This window comes from Paroedura picta, chromosome 12, assembly GCF_049243985.1.
Source record: "Paroedura picta isolate Pp20150507F chromosome 12, Ppicta_v3.0, whole genome shotgun sequence".
Taxonomy (NCBI): Eukaryota; Metazoa; Chordata; class Lepidosauria; order Squamata; family Gekkonidae; genus Paroedura; species Paroedura picta.
The window spans coordinates 22,528,816-22,548,763 of NC_135380.1; the positions used below are offsets into that span (position 1 = coordinate 22,528,816).

General features: G+C 45.9%; 1 protein-coding gene and 1 long non-coding RNA gene across 5 annotated transcripts in view; one reads left to right on the forward strand and one right to left on the reverse strand.

The window, feature by feature from the left end:
• Positions 1–19,948, forward strand: part of GPAT4 (glycerol-3-phosphate acyltransferase 4) — a 26,326-nt gene continuing 6,378 nt past the window's right edge. The window contains exons 1-7 of one of the 4 annotated variants that reach the window (XM_077305257.1): positions 1–213; positions 1,767–1,839; positions 12,325–13,166; positions 17,771–17,840; positions 17,946–18,243; positions 18,794–18,868; positions 19,845–19,934. In XM_077305257.1, coding sequence (XP_077161372.1) covers positions 13,002–13,166; positions 17,771–17,840; positions 17,946–18,243; positions 18,794–18,868; positions 19,845–19,934 — 698 coding nt within the window. In that variant the 5' untranslated portion in view covers positions 1–213; positions 1,767–1,839; positions 12,325–13,001. Of the gene's footprint in view, positions 214–1,766; positions 1,840–1,917; positions 2,077–9,478; positions 9,646–12,324; positions 13,167–17,770; positions 17,841–17,945; positions 18,244–18,793; positions 18,869–19,844; positions 19,935–19,948 lie in introns of those variants that run through there. The other 3 variants (XM_077305259.1, XM_077305260.1, XM_077305258.1) reach the window with 3 other exon arrangements.
• LOC143821374 (uncharacterized) overlaps positions 792–19,948 on the reverse strand; it is a 27,248-nt gene continuing 8,091 nt past the window's right edge. Inside the window, exons 3-5 of the long non-coding RNA XR_013225784.1 lie at positions 4,021–4,154; positions 3,660–3,806; positions 792–1,065 (exon numbers count right to left, since the gene is read on the reverse strand). This is a non-coding gene — a long non-coding RNA (uncharacterized LOC143821374). The remainder of the gene's footprint in view (positions 1,066–3,659; positions 3,807–4,020; positions 4,155–19,948) is intronic.

Sequence of the window (19,948 nt, forward strand, 5' to 3'; positions counted from 1 at the left end):
GGGCGGGCCCTCCGAGGGAGCGAGAACGTGGGTGCGGGTCCTGCGACGCTAGTGGCGTGGCCCGGCTGTGTTCCCGACGCGTTGACGTTGGGGGAGCAGCGGCGTGCGCGTGCTGGAGAGGGCGCGCGAACGCGGCTTCTTCGGGGGCGGCGGCAGCGACGCCTTCTGTCCCTCGAGCGGAGGGGGAGGGGCGGGGAGCGGCTGAGGCGACAGGTGAGTGCCCCGCCCCCGCCGCCAGGGGTCTGCAGGGGGTTGCGGAAGACCCGCCTCCTTCCCCCGCCCCGCCCCTGCGAATCCCGAGAGGCCGGCTGAGGAGGTGGCGGGTCTCGGCCTCCGCCTGGGAGGGGGCCAGGGGGGAGCTGGACCTTCGCAGGGGCACGAGGGGAGGGGCGTGGGACCGATGGTTCTTTGCCCTGTCTGCAAGTGACGTTGAGCGTGCCCACAGTCTGGACTCAATGTGCCCTTCAGTATTCTTTATACACGTGTTGAGTGGTTCTCACGTTACTTTCCATACACCTACGCCTGAAGCCCTGCGTTTATCCAGGGACTGGTCCCCGGTTCCATGTCCAAAGGGGACACATGTTGAGTTTGTATTCACTGTAGCATACAGCGGTAGTTGTGTCTGTCTGTTGTGGCAGTCTGGTGACATCTGAGCCTTCGGGGAGGGTGGTATATAAATGTGAATAAATAAAATAAATCCTGAAGACCAACACGTTTTTCGTCTAGTGGGCAGCCGTGTTGGTCTGAAGCAGCACAATAAATCTTGAGTCCAGTGGCACTTTTAAGACCAAACAATTTATTCAAGTTGTGAGCTTTTGTGTGCAGGCACACTTTCTCAGACACTCGTTTTTATTTTATTTGTGAACTAGAGCCCACTTCATCCACAAGAGGGGGGGAGAAGGATAGAAAAGATGGTAGACATCTATAGCTTTCATGGTATCAGGAAATGTATGTCTCCATACTTTACAAGCCTGTGATGTATCTATATGTTTAGGACAGGTATTGTATTATTGTGAGTCTCAGTCGCAGACTCACTGGTATGTATGCTGCTTTTCTCTTGCTCATCTGTGGATAAAGTATAATACGTATATATGTATCTGTGCCAGATAATAAGCTGTCTATATGGCTATTAGTGTATATCATGTGCTATGAATGCACAGAACAACACATATAGGCATGAAGGACCATTCTCCTTTGGTGTAGTGTAGCGATCCCCAACCTGTGGGCTGCGGACCACATGTGGTCCTTCGACTAATTGGAGGTGGGCCCCGAAGGACGCCTTCCCCCCCCCCCCCGGCCCTTTACTTCATCCCCCCCAGCCCTTTACAACACACTTCATTGTTGTGGCATGTCTGTATCTTATTTTGAAGGGATGTTTAAACATTACCATAGCAATCAGAGAGCGCTAGGGCAGTGGTTGAGAGTAGAGGAGTAAACTACCCTCCCCCCCCCACCGGGCCTCAGTAAAAGGCGTTGAGTGGTCCCTGGTGATAAAAAGGTTGGGGATCTAAGTATCATTGATTGATACTGTGGTATCTTATACATATTGCAGACATCTATGCATGCGAATACTTTAGATACACAGGCCCACACTACTGTACACATGAGAGTCTGCATGCTCTTACCTGTCATAAATACCACTGTAGTTATAGGGTTAGGTGAATAAGAATATTATGTTAAATAAATTAAGAGTAATAGGCCCAATCCAGCTGATGCCATGTTTCAGTCTCTCACCCTGAAACCTATTTGCTGCATTTTTGTTCCAGATAGCCTGCAAGGAGCTGAAGGCAGCATACATGTTACCCCAAAGTCTCTGTGACCTCATAACAGACCTGTGAGGTAAGCTAGGCTGAAAGGTTGTGATTGTTCCCAAAGAGAGAATATGTATTTTCTTTGTAACATTGCTTTTACATGGACAGATTTAACGGATTGATTAAAACCCCTATGTTTAATCATCTAAAGGTACAGATGTATGAAAAGTTACTTGAAGATAGGCTTCGTTGAACTCTGAGGGAATTGTTTGTGTGAATACATAAATTACACAAATAATTGAGAAGCATGCCTTCTTAGAAGCAGGTAAGAGCTGTAATGTACAGCTGTAACGTTCAGAAACATAAATGATAAATACACGTCAGAATATTAGTTTGTACTGGCAAAGTCTTAAGAGTCAGAGTGGTATAATGGTTAGAATGTCAGACTAGGATTTAGGAGACCCAGGTTCAAATTCCCCACTTTATCATGGAAGCTTGCTGTATAACTTTGGACCCATAGCCTAGTGCAATGATAAAGATCAGGTATAAACAAGACTGTATGAAGCAAGCTAAGTGCCACTCAGACCCCTTTGCTGTGAGGTCAGGTTTCTTCACTGAGTGCCATGTAAATGACTGTGACCTGTACATGATGGATTACAGGGGTGCATTTGCAGAAGGCACTCAAGCTGCACATGTCCTCTGCCTGTGGTCATCACCTTGTCAGGCCCAGGATGTGTCCCTATATATAAACTGCAACATGAGATTTGCTTTTAATTTTTTTCCCTAGGTAGATCTGTTGTCGTTATCCGTTGACCTTATATTTGTGATTATAAAATCACTATATCTTAAAAGATAACGCTGCTTGTGTTGTGGCCCACAATCAGTTGGCTGTAATGGCCATTGAAGAGACATGACTTATATAATGCACATTGCTACATATGGCTGCATTACCATTTATTGAAAGAAGTTGAAGTTAACAACAGGACTGCATATTCTCATTGAAGTATTAACTTTGTTCAGAGGGATTTTTTTTTACACTAAAACTTTTTTGCATTGTTATTTACACTGAAAGATTTGACTATAATGTTGCCAAGTTAGGATAGCTCGAGCTTCGTGAGAGCTGCTTTGAGCTGTCTAACAGAAAAATGGGTTATTTAAATTAAATGAATGAGCTTGAAAGGAACAGTTCCTTCCACTGGAGGAGGTGACTTTTACTACAATTTTATGCACATTTTGGGTGGGGTTCAATGGCAGAGCACAAACTCTGTTTGTGGAATGTTTTAGGTTCAGTATCTGCTATCCCTGGTTAAAGGTTTTCAGTAGTGTAACTAGGAAAATATTTCCTTAAGACTGTGAAGATAGTTTGCCTGTTAGAATAGGTAGACAGGTTCCTTGACTCTGTCTGCTACATTTAGGGAACCAATATGGAGTAGTGGTTAAGAGTATCGCCTAGTATCTGGAAGACCCAGGTCTGAACCGTCACTTTTGCTGCAGAGGCTCACTGGGTGATCCTGAGACACTCAGAATAGCCTATTTCTTAGGGTTGTGAGGATAAAATGGAGGCAAGGAGAATGATGTAAACTGCTTTGGGTCCCCATCTGAGAAAAAGGTGGAATGTGAATCCATGAAATAAAAATAATAATCTGCCTGTCTTCAGTGGGGGTCAGGTTGGTTGGTTGTGCGTGGTTTGTATTTTCCCATTTTAATTTTATTCCCACTACCTATGTGGTGGGAGAGGCTGAGAAAAAGTGACTGGCTCAAGATCACCCTGGCAAGTGGAGATTTGAATATGGGTCTCCTGGATTATGCCTCAATAGTATAGTCACTAAATCATAGTGGCTTTTTCTACTTAAGCCTTTCCTCCCACTCCATTGGCAGCTAGATTATGCATCAGTGAATGACTGTTACCTTTTGTTTCTGCTATTGCTTGAGTGCAGGGATCAAAAATGACATAAGCAGGTCAGAAAACCATACTGCAGGCCATTCAAAGAAGGCTGAGTTGTGTTGAGTCCTCGTGGCCCCATTTGACATACCACTGGGATGAACTGGAAAAGACTAATGAAATGTGGTTAGAAAGGGAAAATGTAACAAGGTACTGGATTGAACTGATCATCATTTTGAAGGCAATTTTTGGTCACCTTGCTGCTCAGGTGCAACAAGTTCTTAGAAAGACTGGCATTGCTCATATAACACCCTGTAGTTTAGCCTACAATGTACTTTGGGTACTATAGACTCGGACATATAGCCTTTATATATAAAATGTTCAGACCTGTAGTTCTCCGGTCCAAGAAGGTGCGATAGCCACCTTGGAGAGAAGTTCTGGTGTGTGTGTGTTTGTTTTTCAGTGGCTGCTTCCTACCAGTACTCCAGAACTGCACTGGAATGTTCAGGCCTCTTGAATACCTGGAACATTAAGAAACTGTGCTGAAGCAGCTTGTTACCTGTGCTCACAGCATTTTGAAGAATGGCTGTTGCTTCTTGAATTACAAAACAAATCTTGTACATTTTTCTATCCCTGACTCCTTTTTGTATATCTGAGGGTTGTAGCCATTGTCCAATGGAAGTCTATGTCTCATTTTCAATTGCTTGAGAAAACTATACTTAATATCTAAGTCAAACCGTATTCCAGGGAACTCTGGAATTCATTGGAAGACTTCCTCAGTTAAAAACTCAATAATGGCACATGCTCTTCCCTGAAAGACAGTGTCTCCAATAATTGGCCCAGGCATTACAGAGGCTTCTGGGTCACACTGTGAGCTTATACTTTATGATGATGAAGTCCATCGAGTGTCTGCTATGAACTGATTGTACGCACCAGAACAGTTCCTCGGTTCTTCTCTAGTACTCAGAGATTCCATGACAAACAAAATTGAACAAGTAACCAATTTAAATATTTAGGTGTATATATTCAAGCCTCTGGAGCAAAGAGCATCCATTATTCATATACATCAGAACTAGAGCAAAGATCAACAAATAACATATTGAAATTCTATCGAACAAAGGGTAGATTCTTTATACCAGCAGCCCTAAAACTATACTCTGTTCTCTAGCCCAACTCACTTATGGTGCATTTTTGGGTGTTCCGATATCAGATACTATCAAGCTTGAAAGGGTCCAGTCTAAATTCCTTTGGGCACTCCTCCAACTTCCATGCTGTGTAACCAACTTCATGGTGTGTCTGGAAACAGGAATGTTAATGGCCCAAGACAAAATCTTCCTGTCAGCAATAGGAATGTGACTGAAATTAATACATAAGCCACAGGGTATAGTTTCTTTAACACTGAATGACAACTTCCAATCATCTTGGACTAAGGCTATTCACAGAGGAATCCAAAGTCTGGGCTTCTCCATACACTTATTATCCAAATTAGCTCATGATCAAGCTGCATCATTAGTTAAGCAGCGGATACAAGACAACATCAACTGGACCTGAGTAAAGCTCCAACTTTTTTGGCCCCAGTTAAAACAAGATATGTTCTGGTCCTTGCCACTTATCTGTCTCAGGCGGTAATAAGTAAACAAAGAAGAGCATTTACCCTTGCAAGATGCTCCACCTTGCCTTCAGCTCTTGCAGAGGGTCGTTGTAAGAACATTCCCCTTACACTGAGACAGTGTTTTTGTGGGAGTGGTGAAATTGATACAAGAGAGCATATATTGTTCCATTGCCCTGCTTATGTAGACATTCATAGCAACTTGATTGAACTACTCCTTAAGAAATTGCCAGAACATCATGATGTAGATCGAGAGGCTGCTAAGTGATGAGTCCCCCCAGGTGACAACTCAGCTGGCTAAGTTTTGTGCCGCCGCCATAAAAATCCGATGCTCTAAAGTAGCATAATTTTAAGTTCTATTTTATGGTCTGATTTAAATTGTATTATATTAAACTAGTAATCAAGCCCGCTGCAGCTAAATGCAGCGGGCGCTAGGCACTTACTGTGGCGTCGGTGGTTCAGCGGTGGCTGGCTTGCTCGTCGTCGGCGTTCTCTCGCCTCTGGCGAAGCACCCAGGCCAGCCAGCGCAGGTCCGGCTCCTCGGCCAGCAGCGGCAGGAGCTGGCAGAAAGCGGAGTCGCGCTGGGAGTCGCGGCTGCGGCGTTCTCTCGGCGGCGGCGGGCTGGCGCAGCGAGAGGCGCGAAGCGCGGCTGCCGGGGGCTCCCTCAGGCGGCAGCCTGACGCGGCGAGAGGTGCTTCGCGCATCTCGCCGCGTCAGGCCGCCAGGCAGGGAACCCCCGGCAGCCGCGCTTCGCGCGACTGCCGGGGGCTCCCTCGGGCGGCGGCCTGACGGCCAGGAGCAACTGCGAGCCACGCTGCGCGCGGCTCGCAGTTGCTGGGGCTGGGAATCGGAGGGACCAATCGGCAGGTCCCTCCAATTGTCTGTCGTGAGGAAGGGTCCAATCCGGACCGTTCCTCATCACGGACAAAGCCCACCTCAAGGCCCCTTAACGAATTATTTAGTCCGTGGCGCCACGGGCGGTTTAAAGATGACCATATTCTTTTGGTCTTTTATGTATTAACTTCATATAACTTGGTCTGAACGACTGTAATAAAGTTTGAAGGTTTATTGGGAATCCCATATAGAAATTCCCTGATAGGTCCAGTTTGTATGGCAGCAAGTGTATTGTGTGCTTCATGTGTTGGTTTGGTGGGCAGTCCAAGGGTATCTTAGTCCTTGGGTATCTTTGAGGCCACATTCAGCTACTTTGTTTATATATTTACCTGAAAACCTAAATGGATCTGGACTTTGCAATGTTCTAGCTCTGATTGTTCTTCAAACAAGGATTTCCTCCTGTCAATGTTTTCCGGATGAAGAAAAAAACTTGAGTTAAAGTTTACATCATTATAGCAGCAGCTGACCAATAATTGCCAGTGGGAGTCCCTGCTGGAAAATGGCACGGGTAGAATCCATGCAATTCTAAGGATGAGCAAACTCTCTAAATCAGGTTCACCAATTCTGTACCATTGAAATTAAGCCCCAAAAATACTGGCTGAAGCAGAAGACCTAGAAGAACATCTACCTTATAATCAAAACTTTACCGTCCTGAAATTTTTTTGACAGTTTTGAAATTCTAAGGAATCTGTTTCAGTAAATAAATAAACGTTTTCTCATTAAAATACATGTTCTGTAAACTTTAGATTTTTAAAAAATGGGGGAGTGAGGTGGCAATGCTGAAGATTTGGGGCTGGATAACTTCACTTTGGTAATATTGAATTATTATTAATTTTTGTTTAACATGGATAATGTTTAAGACAGTAAAGAAAAAAAAACTTCCCTAGACCAGTATCCTGAGTTCCTTATTCATCCATCCATTCATTTTTATTCATTTGATTTATATACTGCCCCTCAGAGGATTTTTTTTTTACAAAAGAAGGGAGTGTAGAGGTGGAGAAAGGATAATAAGGTAGTTATAAATGTAAAGGGGAGAAGAGCTGAAGGGCGGGAGAGTGCAGGAATATGCAGATATGGAGACCTGCTGGCTGGAGTTCACTGGAAACACCTTTCATGAGACTAGGAAAATATTTCAGATTTTTAATATACCCCCATCAAATGCTAGTCCAGAACTAATCAGAACTAATCAGTCACAGTATCTAAAATATCTAAAATATCTGCCCATGCACACTTCCAGTTTTGTTTTTTCCCTTGGATTCAGCCTCGGTTTTTCTTTTGTGGGTTAAAAATAAAGCAGAAACCCAGCATACTTGCTGACTTGTGTAAGTATAAAAATGGACTTTTTAAGGTCCTGAGTAATTGGCCCTAAACCCGGCAAGGTGCTTTCAGGTTAGTTCAATTCACGGTCTGTGAAGAAGGAACAGTCGTCACAGGACTGTGCTCAGATGATAGACATGTCCTGTTGAATGTGAAGATTCCGTTTAGCTCTCATGCCTAACAGCCACAAATACAACTATATGCATTTGTCTAGTCTTGCTTTACAACCATCTAAGATAGTGGCTGTAACCTCATCTTGTGATAGTGAGCCCCATGAGCTAATTAGCCATAGTATGAGGAAGCGCTTCCTCTCATCTGACCTGAGCTTATTGTCACATTGCACCAACCTTGTCTTGCTTATGCTGAGGCCAGTTAATATAACAGTGATAATCTACAACGTATTGTGTGCCTTATCTCCATCAGTTGTGTCGTACAACCACGGTAATTGTACTTACCATAACTAGTCTATTAATAGGTTCTGATTAATGCATCCTGAATGTCGCATGTTGCCAACAGAGCATGTTATGACTGTAGTACATCCTCTAGATCAGTGGTTCTCAATCTTTGGGGGTCAAACGACCCTTTCACAGGGGTCGCGGCAGGGCAAGCAGCTTGGCCGTGCAGGGAGGGGCGCCATCCACACAACAGCCTTGCGGGGTAGATTGAGATAGAGCGTTTGTCTGTCTGGAGCAGCGGAAAAGAGCAAGATCGGCATGGTGGGACAAGAGGCAGAACTGAACTGAAAAACCGGGGGGGGGGGGGACAATTTATATACAATCATGAACAATGGATCTTCACACCATTGGACAGTTTGGGTTTAATTGCTGTGAAAGAACACTTGCATAATTTTACGGTTGGGGGTCACCACAACATGTGGAACTGTATTGAAGGATAGGAAGGTTGAGAACCACTGATCTAGATAGTGATTTAAAAAAATCAATAAATTTTATAGTATACACTAGAAAGAAAGCCCGTTTTACCCATTGATAAAATGGGCGCTAGGACGGTAGTGGTGTCGAGCCTTCTCCCGGCCACTGGAGCAGCCTTGCTGCGTGCGCGACGCGGCAAGTCCGCTCCAGGGGCTGGGAGAAGGCGTCGCGGCCATGACCCCCCCGGCGGCTCTCTGGAGCCTTCTGGAGCCGCATGTGCAACGTGGCGAGGCCGCTCCAGCGGCCGGGAGAAGGCGGTGCGACCTCCCAGAGGACTCACTGCATCAGCTGGCCGTTCAGTCTATGCGGTGATTCCCTGGCCGGGTGAAGCAGCCAGTGGGGAGCTTCGCGGCTCCTGATTGGCCCCTCCAAGTTTTTATCCCGGACAGGGCCCGCCCTAACTTCTCCCAGACAGCCCTTACTCAATTATTAAGTCTGCGGCGTGCTGTGCCGTGGGCGGTTTAAGGATTGCTATAAAACAATCGTGTTCATCCAAAATTTAAGTTACAATTGAAAGGAATCTGCTTGTGTTAGTTTACTTAACTGCATGTTTTGTTCTTTCTGTACAAATGTTCTGATGAGATGTTCTCCCTAGCCTTTTGAATGCCTTGATTACTCTTTTTTGTAAGCTTTTGAGTTACACAGAACTTATACAGTATCTGCTTGCGGAAAAGCTCTGTACTTCTTGAAAGCCAGCCATGCCGTCAATGAGACGGGTCAGTTTTTGGAAATCTGATAGTTTTTCTTGATTATTTCTGTCTTGGAATTATGATGCTTAGATGGTGTTTTCTTTGTTGAAAGGCAACAAAGCCTTTCAGCACCTTTTAGCTGGTGCTTTCTTTGTTGTATTACATACAGAGTTCAGCTTTGTTTGCTGCTTTTGGGAAATAAACAACTCCTCTGGAATATGGCCTGCTCCTTAGAATCAGGTTGGTGACCTCAGGCAGTGGCTTCTCATGTCTCTGACATGCTGCTTCCCACATGGAGGAAGCTGAGTCATCACTTCCAGCTGGAATGCTGGACTCCTTTGGAACATGTTGCAGTGATTAAACATCCCGAGAGGGCTACACACACTCGGCTCCTGCTTCATTCCAGCAGTGATGCAAGGCTGGAGCTGAGAGCTGTCTGAGAGCAGTTGGGAGTTCTGTCCTCTCGTTCAGGCTTTTGCCTTTACTGCTTGCCTAGGACAAAACAAAGTCTCTGAGGTTACATCTCCAGTCCGTCCCCGCTTGCCTGTTTGGTTTAACTCGGCTTCCGCTTACAGTAAGTAATATGTGGGGAAAACGACAAAGCCTTGTCTGGCTCTAGCAGAATTTGGAGAGAATTCCAGTCTCGGCAGAAACTGGGGGGGGGGGGGTGCTTCATGGTATTGGTCGGATTTGTAGATAGGTGTCCGCCTCTGGGCTCCTGATGAATAAAAATTGGCTCCAGATAGAGAGTGGCATTTGGAGTCTCCTGGCTTCTGCCCGGAGGGGATCCTAGGCAAGAAACACCTTTGAATAGGTTGCTCTCAGTACATCTGGGATTCCAGTCTAAAACAAGAGAGGAAAGTTACAAACCCAAGGCCTTGCTCTAGGCTTGGGCTGGGGGGAGACTTGGACACCTAGTATGTATCTGTGCATGTTTTTGAAAAAGCTTAGGGCAGATTGCCTGGGTTCCCTGATATTCCACAAATACCTTAAAATTGGCAATACAGGCTGTGTTTCTAGATTGTTCATAGGCTCCAGATGGGGTTGCTTTTCAAACTGATACTCTTTGTCATAGGTTTTGTTTAAAAATTAATATAAAATATGTTGACATGCCAGCTTTGTAAAGAACATTGTGCCTCTCGTCAGCCAGCAGCAAATATTTGAGGATTTTAAAGAAAGAAATCTTTAAAGGTTAAAAAATGGCAGGCGGGCAGGCCAGCCAAGAAAAATTGTTATAGTAGGATGAATTCGTTTTCTCCCTCTCCTTATTTTGGGGGGCTTCTGCAACATTACCAAGTCAGCTTGTTGGTCCGTGAAGCTCAGTATCATCTTCTCTGACTGACGGTGTTTCTTTAATGACTCAGATAGAGTCTTTTCCAGTATGTGCTGCCTGAGGCCCTTATCTGGAGACACCAGGAGCTGAATGTTGGACCACTGGCATACAAAGCATGTGGTTTTCTTTCTGCCATCCTGGAGCTAACAGTCCTTATTTTGCTGTCACTGGTTGGATATGCCCAGCCTGGCTGGGTTGGTCAAGTGAATCCAACAAGTAATAAATGACTCTTGGTAAGGTGGTGTAGTTCCAGTGGCTTTGAAAGAGGCCGTCATGGAAGCTCTCCTGAAGGAGTTATCTCTCAACCCCATTGACGTAAACAGGTGCTGCACAGGGGGGCGGTTTTTCTTTTTGGGGGCAAGGAGATAGTGGCTACACAACTTCAGGCAGTCTTGAGGGAGATGGATCACCTGGATCAATTTAAATCTGCTATGGGGCCTGAGACAAATGACCTTGGTCGCCCTGACTGATTACCTTTACTGAAAGAGTGATGAGGGAGTTTGCTCTTGTTGATTCTCTGATGGACCTCTTTGTGGTTTTTGATACCATCAGCCATGGTATTCTTTTGGAGAAACTGACTGGGATGGGAGTAAAGTATACCATGCTATGAGAGTTCTGCATTTCTTTAACTGACCAATTCCGGAAGGTGGAGCTGGGAATTACTGCTTGTCACCTTAACATTTCTGCTGTGGGAGCCTGCAGAGATCCATCTTGTCCCCCGTGCTGGCTGACTTCTACTTCAAACTGCTGGGAGAGATCTTCAGGGGGTTTAAGGTCCCATCAGTGATAGCCAGTTCTATTTCTCTTTGAAAACTGACTCTGGTGGGTTGACGGAAGTGTTAAACAAGTGCCTGGAAAATGTATGGCATGGACAAGGCCTAAAATATGAAATCTAGATAAGACTGAGGTGCTGTTGGTCAGTGGAGATTCAAGCATAGCAGAGGCAGCCTGTTCTGGAGGGGATCTGTTTCCCTTGAAAGAGCAGCTTGGAGGTACTGTCTTGCCTGCCAGCTGAGACCTTCCTCACAAGCCTTTCTCACTGCATACTTGTCATCAGAAGTGTGATGGATGGTACCGAGAATCAGAGCTTTTCAGTGCTGGCACCTCACCCGTAGCATTCCGTTCTCTTTAAGACTCACCTAGCTCCTTCACTACCTCCTTCTAGAACCCTGGCCAAAACATTTTTTTTTTACTGATGTTTTAAATTAAGGAGTTGATTTTTAAAAGCATCTTTTTGTTGTGTGTTTCTGGCCTGAGAAATGTTGAAAACATTTAAAGCTGCTCTGGTTTTTTTTAATAATTAATAATTAGGTGTATAGACTGCCCTCTCCAATCAGGCTTGGGGCAATGTACAACAGTCATGATACAAAATTCTGATCAAAACCGGAAAAACAATAAAAACATAGAACAATATCTCAAGTACTCTATTTATATTCATTTCTTGGGCCTTGATTCTGCTCTTTTCACTCAAGCTGATATCTGTGGAGAAGACTGGAGGGGAGGGGGCCCTTGATTTTATTTACTTGCCCCTGGCCCCAACCATATGCTTGGCGGAATATTACAATTTTGCAAGCCTTGCAGAACTTTGATGGATTTGCCAGGGCCCAAGCTTCCGCCAGCAGCATATTCTACCAGGCTGGGGCCAGGGCTGAGAAGGCCCTGGCCCAGGCCGAGGCCGAAGCCAGGTGCACCTCTTAAGGGCCAGGGACCACCAGCATATTAGTATTCAAAGGTCTTGATGTTTTTATGGGGATATTTATGCTTATGCTGGGTTTTAATCAATGCTTGCATAATGTTTTTATTATTTATTACTAAAGTTTTATTTTGTAAGCTGCCTCAGGCGGATCTGCTGGATAGCTGGCAAAGAGCTTTTCTAAATGAATAAATAGCATACCTGACTCTTTCTCTTTCTTGCCCTAGCACCTGGGACACGTGAATCCCTTGTTCTCCAGAGAATTTGCCAAGCGGGTACCTGTCCTAGCTTTCCTCTACATACACGAAATGGAGACCTTCAGAGCAACACTTGGTGTCGGCAGCATGAGAGACTTGGAGCTGGTCCCTCTGTCCCAGAAAAGACTGTAGTGCTGCAGGCCAACCTGGATAAAAGTTAACAATATTTTGAAAGAAAAGGCTGTCATATCAAAGAGTTAAAAGAGTTTGCTCAAACACAGGGCAAACACAGATAAAAACTTGGAATTCAACTCATCCTTGAAAAGAGACTTTTTATGCACTCAACAGCTCAAAGAGACTTTATCCTTCCTGTTTTCCAGTAGCTGTTTGCGAGTGCTTCTCTGCTTCTCTTTGTGCAGCTTCCTTAAACTGGTATTCTTTGGGCGACCGTTGTATAGCTTGCCCGCCCTCACGATTTCTGTTGGTGCTGTGGCCTGTTTCCAGTCTGGACCATGGGAGCTCTTGGCCACCCCGTTCCCTCTGTGGGAAAGGTGTGAACTTGGAAATGGAGCCTATAATAGGCCAAGGACCTGTCTGCACAGGGCTTCTGATTAACAGGAGAACTGGCTAACTGCCCCAGGCAGCCTCTTCCTGCCTGCTTCAGGGCCTTGCAAAGCACTGGCCTTACCTGTCTCCATCCCCCCATCATGTTTTTACTCCTGCCCTTTGACAGCTTGGTGGTTAACCTGCTGGGCATTTCCCTGACTGTCCTCTTCACTCTGCTGTTGGTTTTTATCATTGTGCCAGCCATCTTTGGGGTTTCCTTTGGCATCCGTAGAATTTATATGAAAACCCTGTTGCAAATATTCCAGGTGAGTCAGGCTACTTGCTGTTTTTGTGGGTGTATGCAATTTGGGATGTGGGAGCTGTCGGTGGCAGAGCTTAAGCGATGAATCACAGCACAAAAGAGCTTCTGAATGACTGGTCCTGCTGGGTCTGTGTGGGTGTAGGTGCTTATTTCAGTTTCAGGTGTGTCTCGCTCCAGGCCTAATTTGTAGTAGGGTTTAGTTCTAGCGTCTTTTTCAGGAGGGCAGCCGTGCTAGTAGAACAGAATTCATGTCCAGTGGCACCTTAAAGAGTCCAACAACATTTTCTGGATTACAGGTTTTCATTTCACGTCTGATTAGGAGAGATTTGACTTAAAAAGGTTATATCTGGGCCAGAGGTGGTGGTGGTTGGTCTCTTAAGACGTTAGTAGACTTGAATGTAGTTCTACCATCCGTTTCGACTACTGAGGCCTTGCTAAAGTGCAGAAGAAGGTGCTCCTGAGCTGATGCAAAATGTGTGTTTACTGTTGAATAAATAACTAGAAAGATTTCCCGTGCATCAGAGGTCGGGGAGTGGGGAGCTTCCGGATCAGGAAGTTGCCCTTTCAGACAGACTTTGCATTGGAATCATCTAGATTCTGAAAACTACTTTATAAGATCGTGTTTTTATTAAAAGGTTGAAGATGGGATGTACCTTCCTAGGAAGCTGCAGGCACAAGGAGAAGTACGAACCCGCCCCTTGCACTTTTTCTTGAGTTTGGGGATTTGTTTTAATTGGTTAGAGAGACAACACCGAAACTTCTCAAATAGGCCTCTTGTACCAAAGCATCTGGGCTCACACAAGTGAACTGCGTCTTGTGTTTATTGAGGGTGGGGGATCATGCTTTTACCTTTCTGTGATACGTTGCTGTTTGAGCTCAGCCTTCCTAGAAGCCTAAGAGCTTTCAATGGATCTGTGGGACCAAGATTCCCCTCTGTGTATTTATTTCTCAGGCTCTTGCCTGAGGACTGGTACAGACATCTAGTTAAGTGACTCTTGGGGAACGGTGTGGGAATTTCCCTATCAGCCAGGTTCAGTCTCCCAAGGGTTTGTCACCAACCTGGATAAAAGTTAACAATATTTTGAAAGGAAGGGCTGTCATATCACAGAGTTAAAAGTTAGATAACATCAGAGGTGAGCCCTTCTCACAGGTATGCACTCTAATAAGCAATACAAAAATAAGGAAGGGAAAGGGGAATGAAGAGTTCAGAACCTAGTTTAAAACAAGCACCGCAGGAGCTTTCCTCAGCCCACTTTTGAGAACTTGGTTCCATAACTAGCTAGTTCATTCTCCACGGACCCAAGGAAGTTTTTTAAATGCTTGATTTTTCAGGTAAGAGGTGAGAGACAGGGGGAAGGCAGAACAGGTGCATACCCTGCTTCTCACACCTGAACTGGGGTTGGTTTACAAATGCATTCTCCCCATTTTGAATTGGCATCATCCTCTAGATTTTATCTCAGCTTTACTTGGGGAGCTTTAAGCTATGTTTTGTAGACCTTAGAGAAACTTGTCATAATCCAGCTTTAGAATTCCTGTTTAGGGGAGTGGAAAAAGTGAGCCATCCGTCTGTGCCATGCTCTTCGGATAAGGACAAGCCCTGTGATTTATTTCCTCCATTAGTGGTAAGCAAAGAGCACCTGCATCATGAGGGAGTTTGGCCTTTCTGTGCAAATGTTCTGTCCTGGGAGGCCTGTACAGAACTTGTCTCTGTTCTTCCTTGGCCAGTTGCTAACCAAACGAGGTCTCCTGTGTACCTGAACACTGCAGAAATGTTCCCACCATTTCTCCATGGCAACTTTCAGCTGAGCTCCCATTGATGTTACACCTTTGCAATTTTAGAAGCCATTTTAAGGAGAGGAACAAGAGTTCAGTTCCCTTTCAGTTTTTTTTTTTCTCTTGCCGTCTGCCTTCTTCAGGCTGCTCTGTCTTACTTACATTAAGAGCGAAGGAGCAGTTGGTACATTGTCTTTGCAAGCAGACTTTGTGCTTTCTCCTCCCAAACAATCTCTCCTCTGATCAATATAAATTACACATATTGAGCAACTTCAAATGTTCTGTTTATCTTGTACAGCTTTACAAGATGTATTCTGGTTTTGATGTCATGGAAATGATGTGTGGGGCTGAAGCCCTGCACCCTGGAACATGTGCACACAATTTAAGTTTTCACCAGCCATTGCCCCCGTGTACTCAGGCAAGTCTTCACAATCATAAGAGATACACGGGTGCTGAACTCTGCCTCGCACCACGTTAAGAGCGTCCACAAAACTGCATCATGTATTCAGCCCTGCTTAAGGTGTCTGTTGTGGTGGAAGCCAGTTTTACACTGACCGTCAGAGAGAGATAAGCCAGTTTATCTGAAAACAATCTTCTGTGCTGTGCCCTTGGGAAGAGAAGCTGACCTTAGTGTTCTGTGGGGGCAAGCCTGGCCCTTGGCATCCTGCCTGAAAGTTGCATGGATAGTGTGTTACTCAGCAGTTCAGCTGTTGTCCTTGGTGCCTTCCCCCTTTCCCTTGGGACAGTGAGAAGACCTGCAGCCCTCTGGGGAAGGGAGCCAGGCGTTCATGGCTAGGCAGCTGGCCAAGGAACAGACTTCCCAAGTGCCAGCAGCTGGGATAGGGAGATGGGATAAAGTGGGAGAGAAATAGCCAAATAATAACAGGGAGGAGGGGCTGCCGCCCCAAGGCAAGTAGGAGAGAGAGTGGAAATAGGCCCAGTTTTAATTATATGTGATTCTGTTATGTGAGCAGTTTGGAGAGCCTTCTGGATCATAAGGTGGGGTGGGAAAATACCGCTCATGGTGGCTAGTTAAATGGTTTGGTTCAAACAGCTATCCAGGGCAGTGGGGTAGGATGGGGATGGAGGTTTGCCTCGGCCTAGGCTGTGTGAACAAACTGAAGATTTATCTTCTGCTTCTAATGCCAGGATCAGCAAACCCAGGGCCTTCCCCCCTCCTCCCAGCTTCAGCAGAGCACCCCGCCTGCCTCCTGCTAGAGGCAAAGGTTAGGCAGGCAAAAGCTAATATAGCGGCAGCAGCGTCTGGCAAAGAAAAGAGCTTTGCCCTTGGCCTTGCCGCCGGGACTTCTGCCAGCTACTGTGTCACCCGAAGGTCAGTTTGAGACAGTGAGGAGAAGAGGGGGGAGGGGGAATGTTCTTTGTCCTAAAACCTCCATGGATTTGCAGCTCTGTTTCACCAAAGCTTTCCAAAGGTCTTTCTCAGGCTTGAACAGCCCTTTCCTGTTTTTCAGAACTATTGTCCGCCGTGCTGGAAATTAAGCTACTGGGTTTATCTATCTATCTATCTATCTATCTATCTATCCATCCATCCATCCATCCATCCATCCATCCATCCATCCATCCATCCATCCATCCATCCATCCATCCATCCATCCATCCATCCATCCATCCATCCATCCATCCATCCATCCATCCACCCATCCACCCATCTACCTACCTACCTACCTACCTACCTACCTACTAAAATCCCATGTCCTTCCTATGAGAAGCTTCTGTTACTTATTTAATCAGAGAGAGAGAGAGAGAGAGAGAGAGAGAGAATTTCTGGGGAACATTATCCAAAATAGGAAACAAAAATAATCTGAAATCAGAAAAGTCAAGAGTAACTCCAGCATACCCTTTGTAATAAGTGAACCACCTACTGCAAGATAATAAATCCTCCAATTAACCAGCATGGAAAGCCTTTTGAAAAGGGCAGTTGTTTTGCTTGATGCTGAAAAGCTGGCAGAGTAGGGGCTGAGTCAGGCCCCACTAGGTAAGGCATGCCATAGCAGTGGTGCAAGCCCAGCTCTGTACCTTCGTACTTTCAGAAGGAGTGGATGCTGAGCAGGATTTACCCCATGGGTCTGAGAGAGAAGAAGAGTACACGTGTAGTTGCCTTACTCAGAGGCAGACCATCGGCTACCTAGCTCACTTGTCCACTTGAAGCTAGCTGTGGCTTTCCGAGGTCTGAAAAGCAGGTTAACCCAGCCCAAGATCCTTTCAGCTGGAGATGCCAAGGATTAAACCCGGGACCTTGTGTGTGCAAAGCAGGTGCTCTGCTGCTGAGATCTGCTCCTTTCCCAAGGAGTTGCTTCGTCAGGTGCACAGGCCCCTTACGGTGCTAAAGATCATGATCAGCTCTTATATTGATTCCCCAAAGTGCACGTTACAAAGTAATTGCACAGAAAATGGGGCATTACGAGTTTGCCTTTAGGACCCAAGCCATCTCAAATAATTTCTGGAAACTTCCTCCATGCCAGGCCTGTTGCGTCAGTGCTCTGAGGTTATTTTATTCCTGGCATTGGCACAGCGAGGGGCCCTTCCTATATGCCCTGCCCTTTGTGAGAGGGGACAGAGAGGAATGCTGATGCAAATTTAAGATTGCTAGAATAGGCCAAACATCTAGACTGATATTCTGTCTCCAGCAATGGCCAGGCAGAGGACTCTGAGAAGCTCGCAAGCAGCATACTGGTGAAGGTCATCCTTCTTTTTCTGCAGCTTTAGTATTTAGCTGTGCTCAATAGTCACTGATCCTGAACATCAGTACCTTCTGGTGACAATGAATTGCAGAAGTTAGTTGTGTGATAGGATCCAGTTTCTCGTCTTTTGCAGTGGGCAACGCTGAGGATTGAGCGGGGTGCCAAAGAGAAGAACCATCCTCTTTACAAGCCCTATGCCAATGGTAAGATACCCCTGTCACCTACTCTTGGGGTGAGGAGGGAGGCAGGTTGGGTCCCACATCCCTTCGCTGTGTCTGGCTGGAACTTGCACGGTGTGTTTGCTTTAGGTATCATTGCAAAGGAGCCCACTTCACTGGAGGAGGAGATCAAGGAGATCCGGCGGAGCAACAGCAACAAGGCCCTGGATGCCCCTGAGTTCGAGCTGTCTGACATCTTCTACTTCTGCCGCAAGGGCATGGAGACTATCATGGATGACGAGGTGACCAAGCGCTTCTCAGCTGAAGAGCTGGCGTCCTGGAATCTGTTGAGCAGGACCAACTACAACTTCCATTACATCAGCCTGCGGCTCACAGTGCTCTGGGGGCTGGGCGTCATCATTCGCTACTGCTTTTTGCTGCCCCTCAGGTAAGATCCTGACAGTCAGAGTGGTTTCCCAGTGGAACAGGCTTTCTCGGGAGATGGTGGATTCTCCTTTGTTGGAAATTTTTAAACAGAGGCTAGATAGCCATCTGACGGAGAGGCTGACTCTGTGAAGAATCAAGGGGGTGGCAGGTTAGAGTGGATGAGCGATAGGGTTGTGAGTGCCCTGCATAGTGCAGGGGGTTGGACTAGATGACCCAGGAGGTCCCTTACAACTGATTCTATCCAGCATGGCTTCAGGCTTCCTAGTAGAAACTATGGAATGGCCAGATATGACCAGATATCTATGGAATGACCAGATAGTTAAAGATCTGTGAGAAAACCAGGCCTGGCATTTGGTGTTACCCATTCGCTGCCTTAATAGGAGAACAAGGCCAGCAGCTTGAGAGCAGAAGTGGGCAGTATTTATGGTAGGAACCATTCTGCACAGTGGCCCCCTGTTTCATAGGACTGAGGACCAGTGCAGATAGCAGTCCTCCCTCCTCCATGTCCCCTGAAGTTCATGCTTCGTTTGTTCTTTTTCTCCCTTCTGCAGGGTAGCCCTGGCTTTCACTGGCATTAGCCTCTTGATAACCGGCACTACAGTGGTGGGTTACTTGCCCAATGGAAGGTGAGTTCTCAGCATTTGGACTTTTGCAAAGATCCTCATCCCATCTCAGACAGATCATTACTTGGGTGACCTCGAAGTCTGATCTACCTTACAGGGTTGTTGTATAGGAACAGTTGCAGTTGGCTGGGAAAAGAGACCCCAACAGTAATCATTGTAAAGTTTAGTTGCCCAGTGAAGTACTCCCAGAGCTATTAAAAGGTGTCTGCGTTGTGGCCTTGCCTTCCATTTTTTCTTAACTTTATAAATGTCAGGTTGCTTCAGTTGTCCAGAAAACAGTATTTGACTTGGCGCAAAAGATTTATTTATTCTGTTGGTTTATTCTAAAGCAAGAAAGTGAACTCAACATATACTTTGTCGGAACTGGGGTTCAAGGAATTGAACACAGCATATAACCCTTTCTACTCCCACCCCACCCATGAGAGCCCAAATAACAGCAGGAAGCTTCAAAGGGAAAACAGGTAGCTGGCAGTTAACAGGGGAGCTCAAGGACATGTCCAAAGGCAGGAAAGATAGATTAGGGGGCGGGGAAGGATGCGAATGGGAGAAGGAAAGGAGGGAGCAATACATTTTCCAGAGACGATCTACACATCTAACAGCAATAAACCGAATAGCATAGGCAAGCTGACAAATTCCAAATGGTTTGTGACAGTGTCCACACTTGGGAATCTCCAGGTGAGAACTGGAGATTTCAAAGCCCTTACAGTCCAACGCACCAATGAATCCCAACAAAATTTACAACACAAAAGCAGTTCTCCACAGGAAGGCAAGGCAATTAACACATCAGTCGGTTCCTTTTCAAAGACGAATAGTGGTAACTATATGCAGAATAAGGTGGAGGGTGGGTGGAAAGATACACATTGGAACCACAACAATTTGACAGAACCAGACTGGTTTTGACAATAAGGTGGGAAGGGGAGATTTGGATTTATTCCTCAGTTTAAAGCTACTTAACAAGGTGATTGCCTTGGCATTTCAGGTGCAAGGAGTTCCTGAGCAGGCATGTCCACCTGATGTGCTATCGGATCTGCGTGCGAGCCCTCACAGCTATCATCACCTACCATCACCGGTATGCAGGGGATT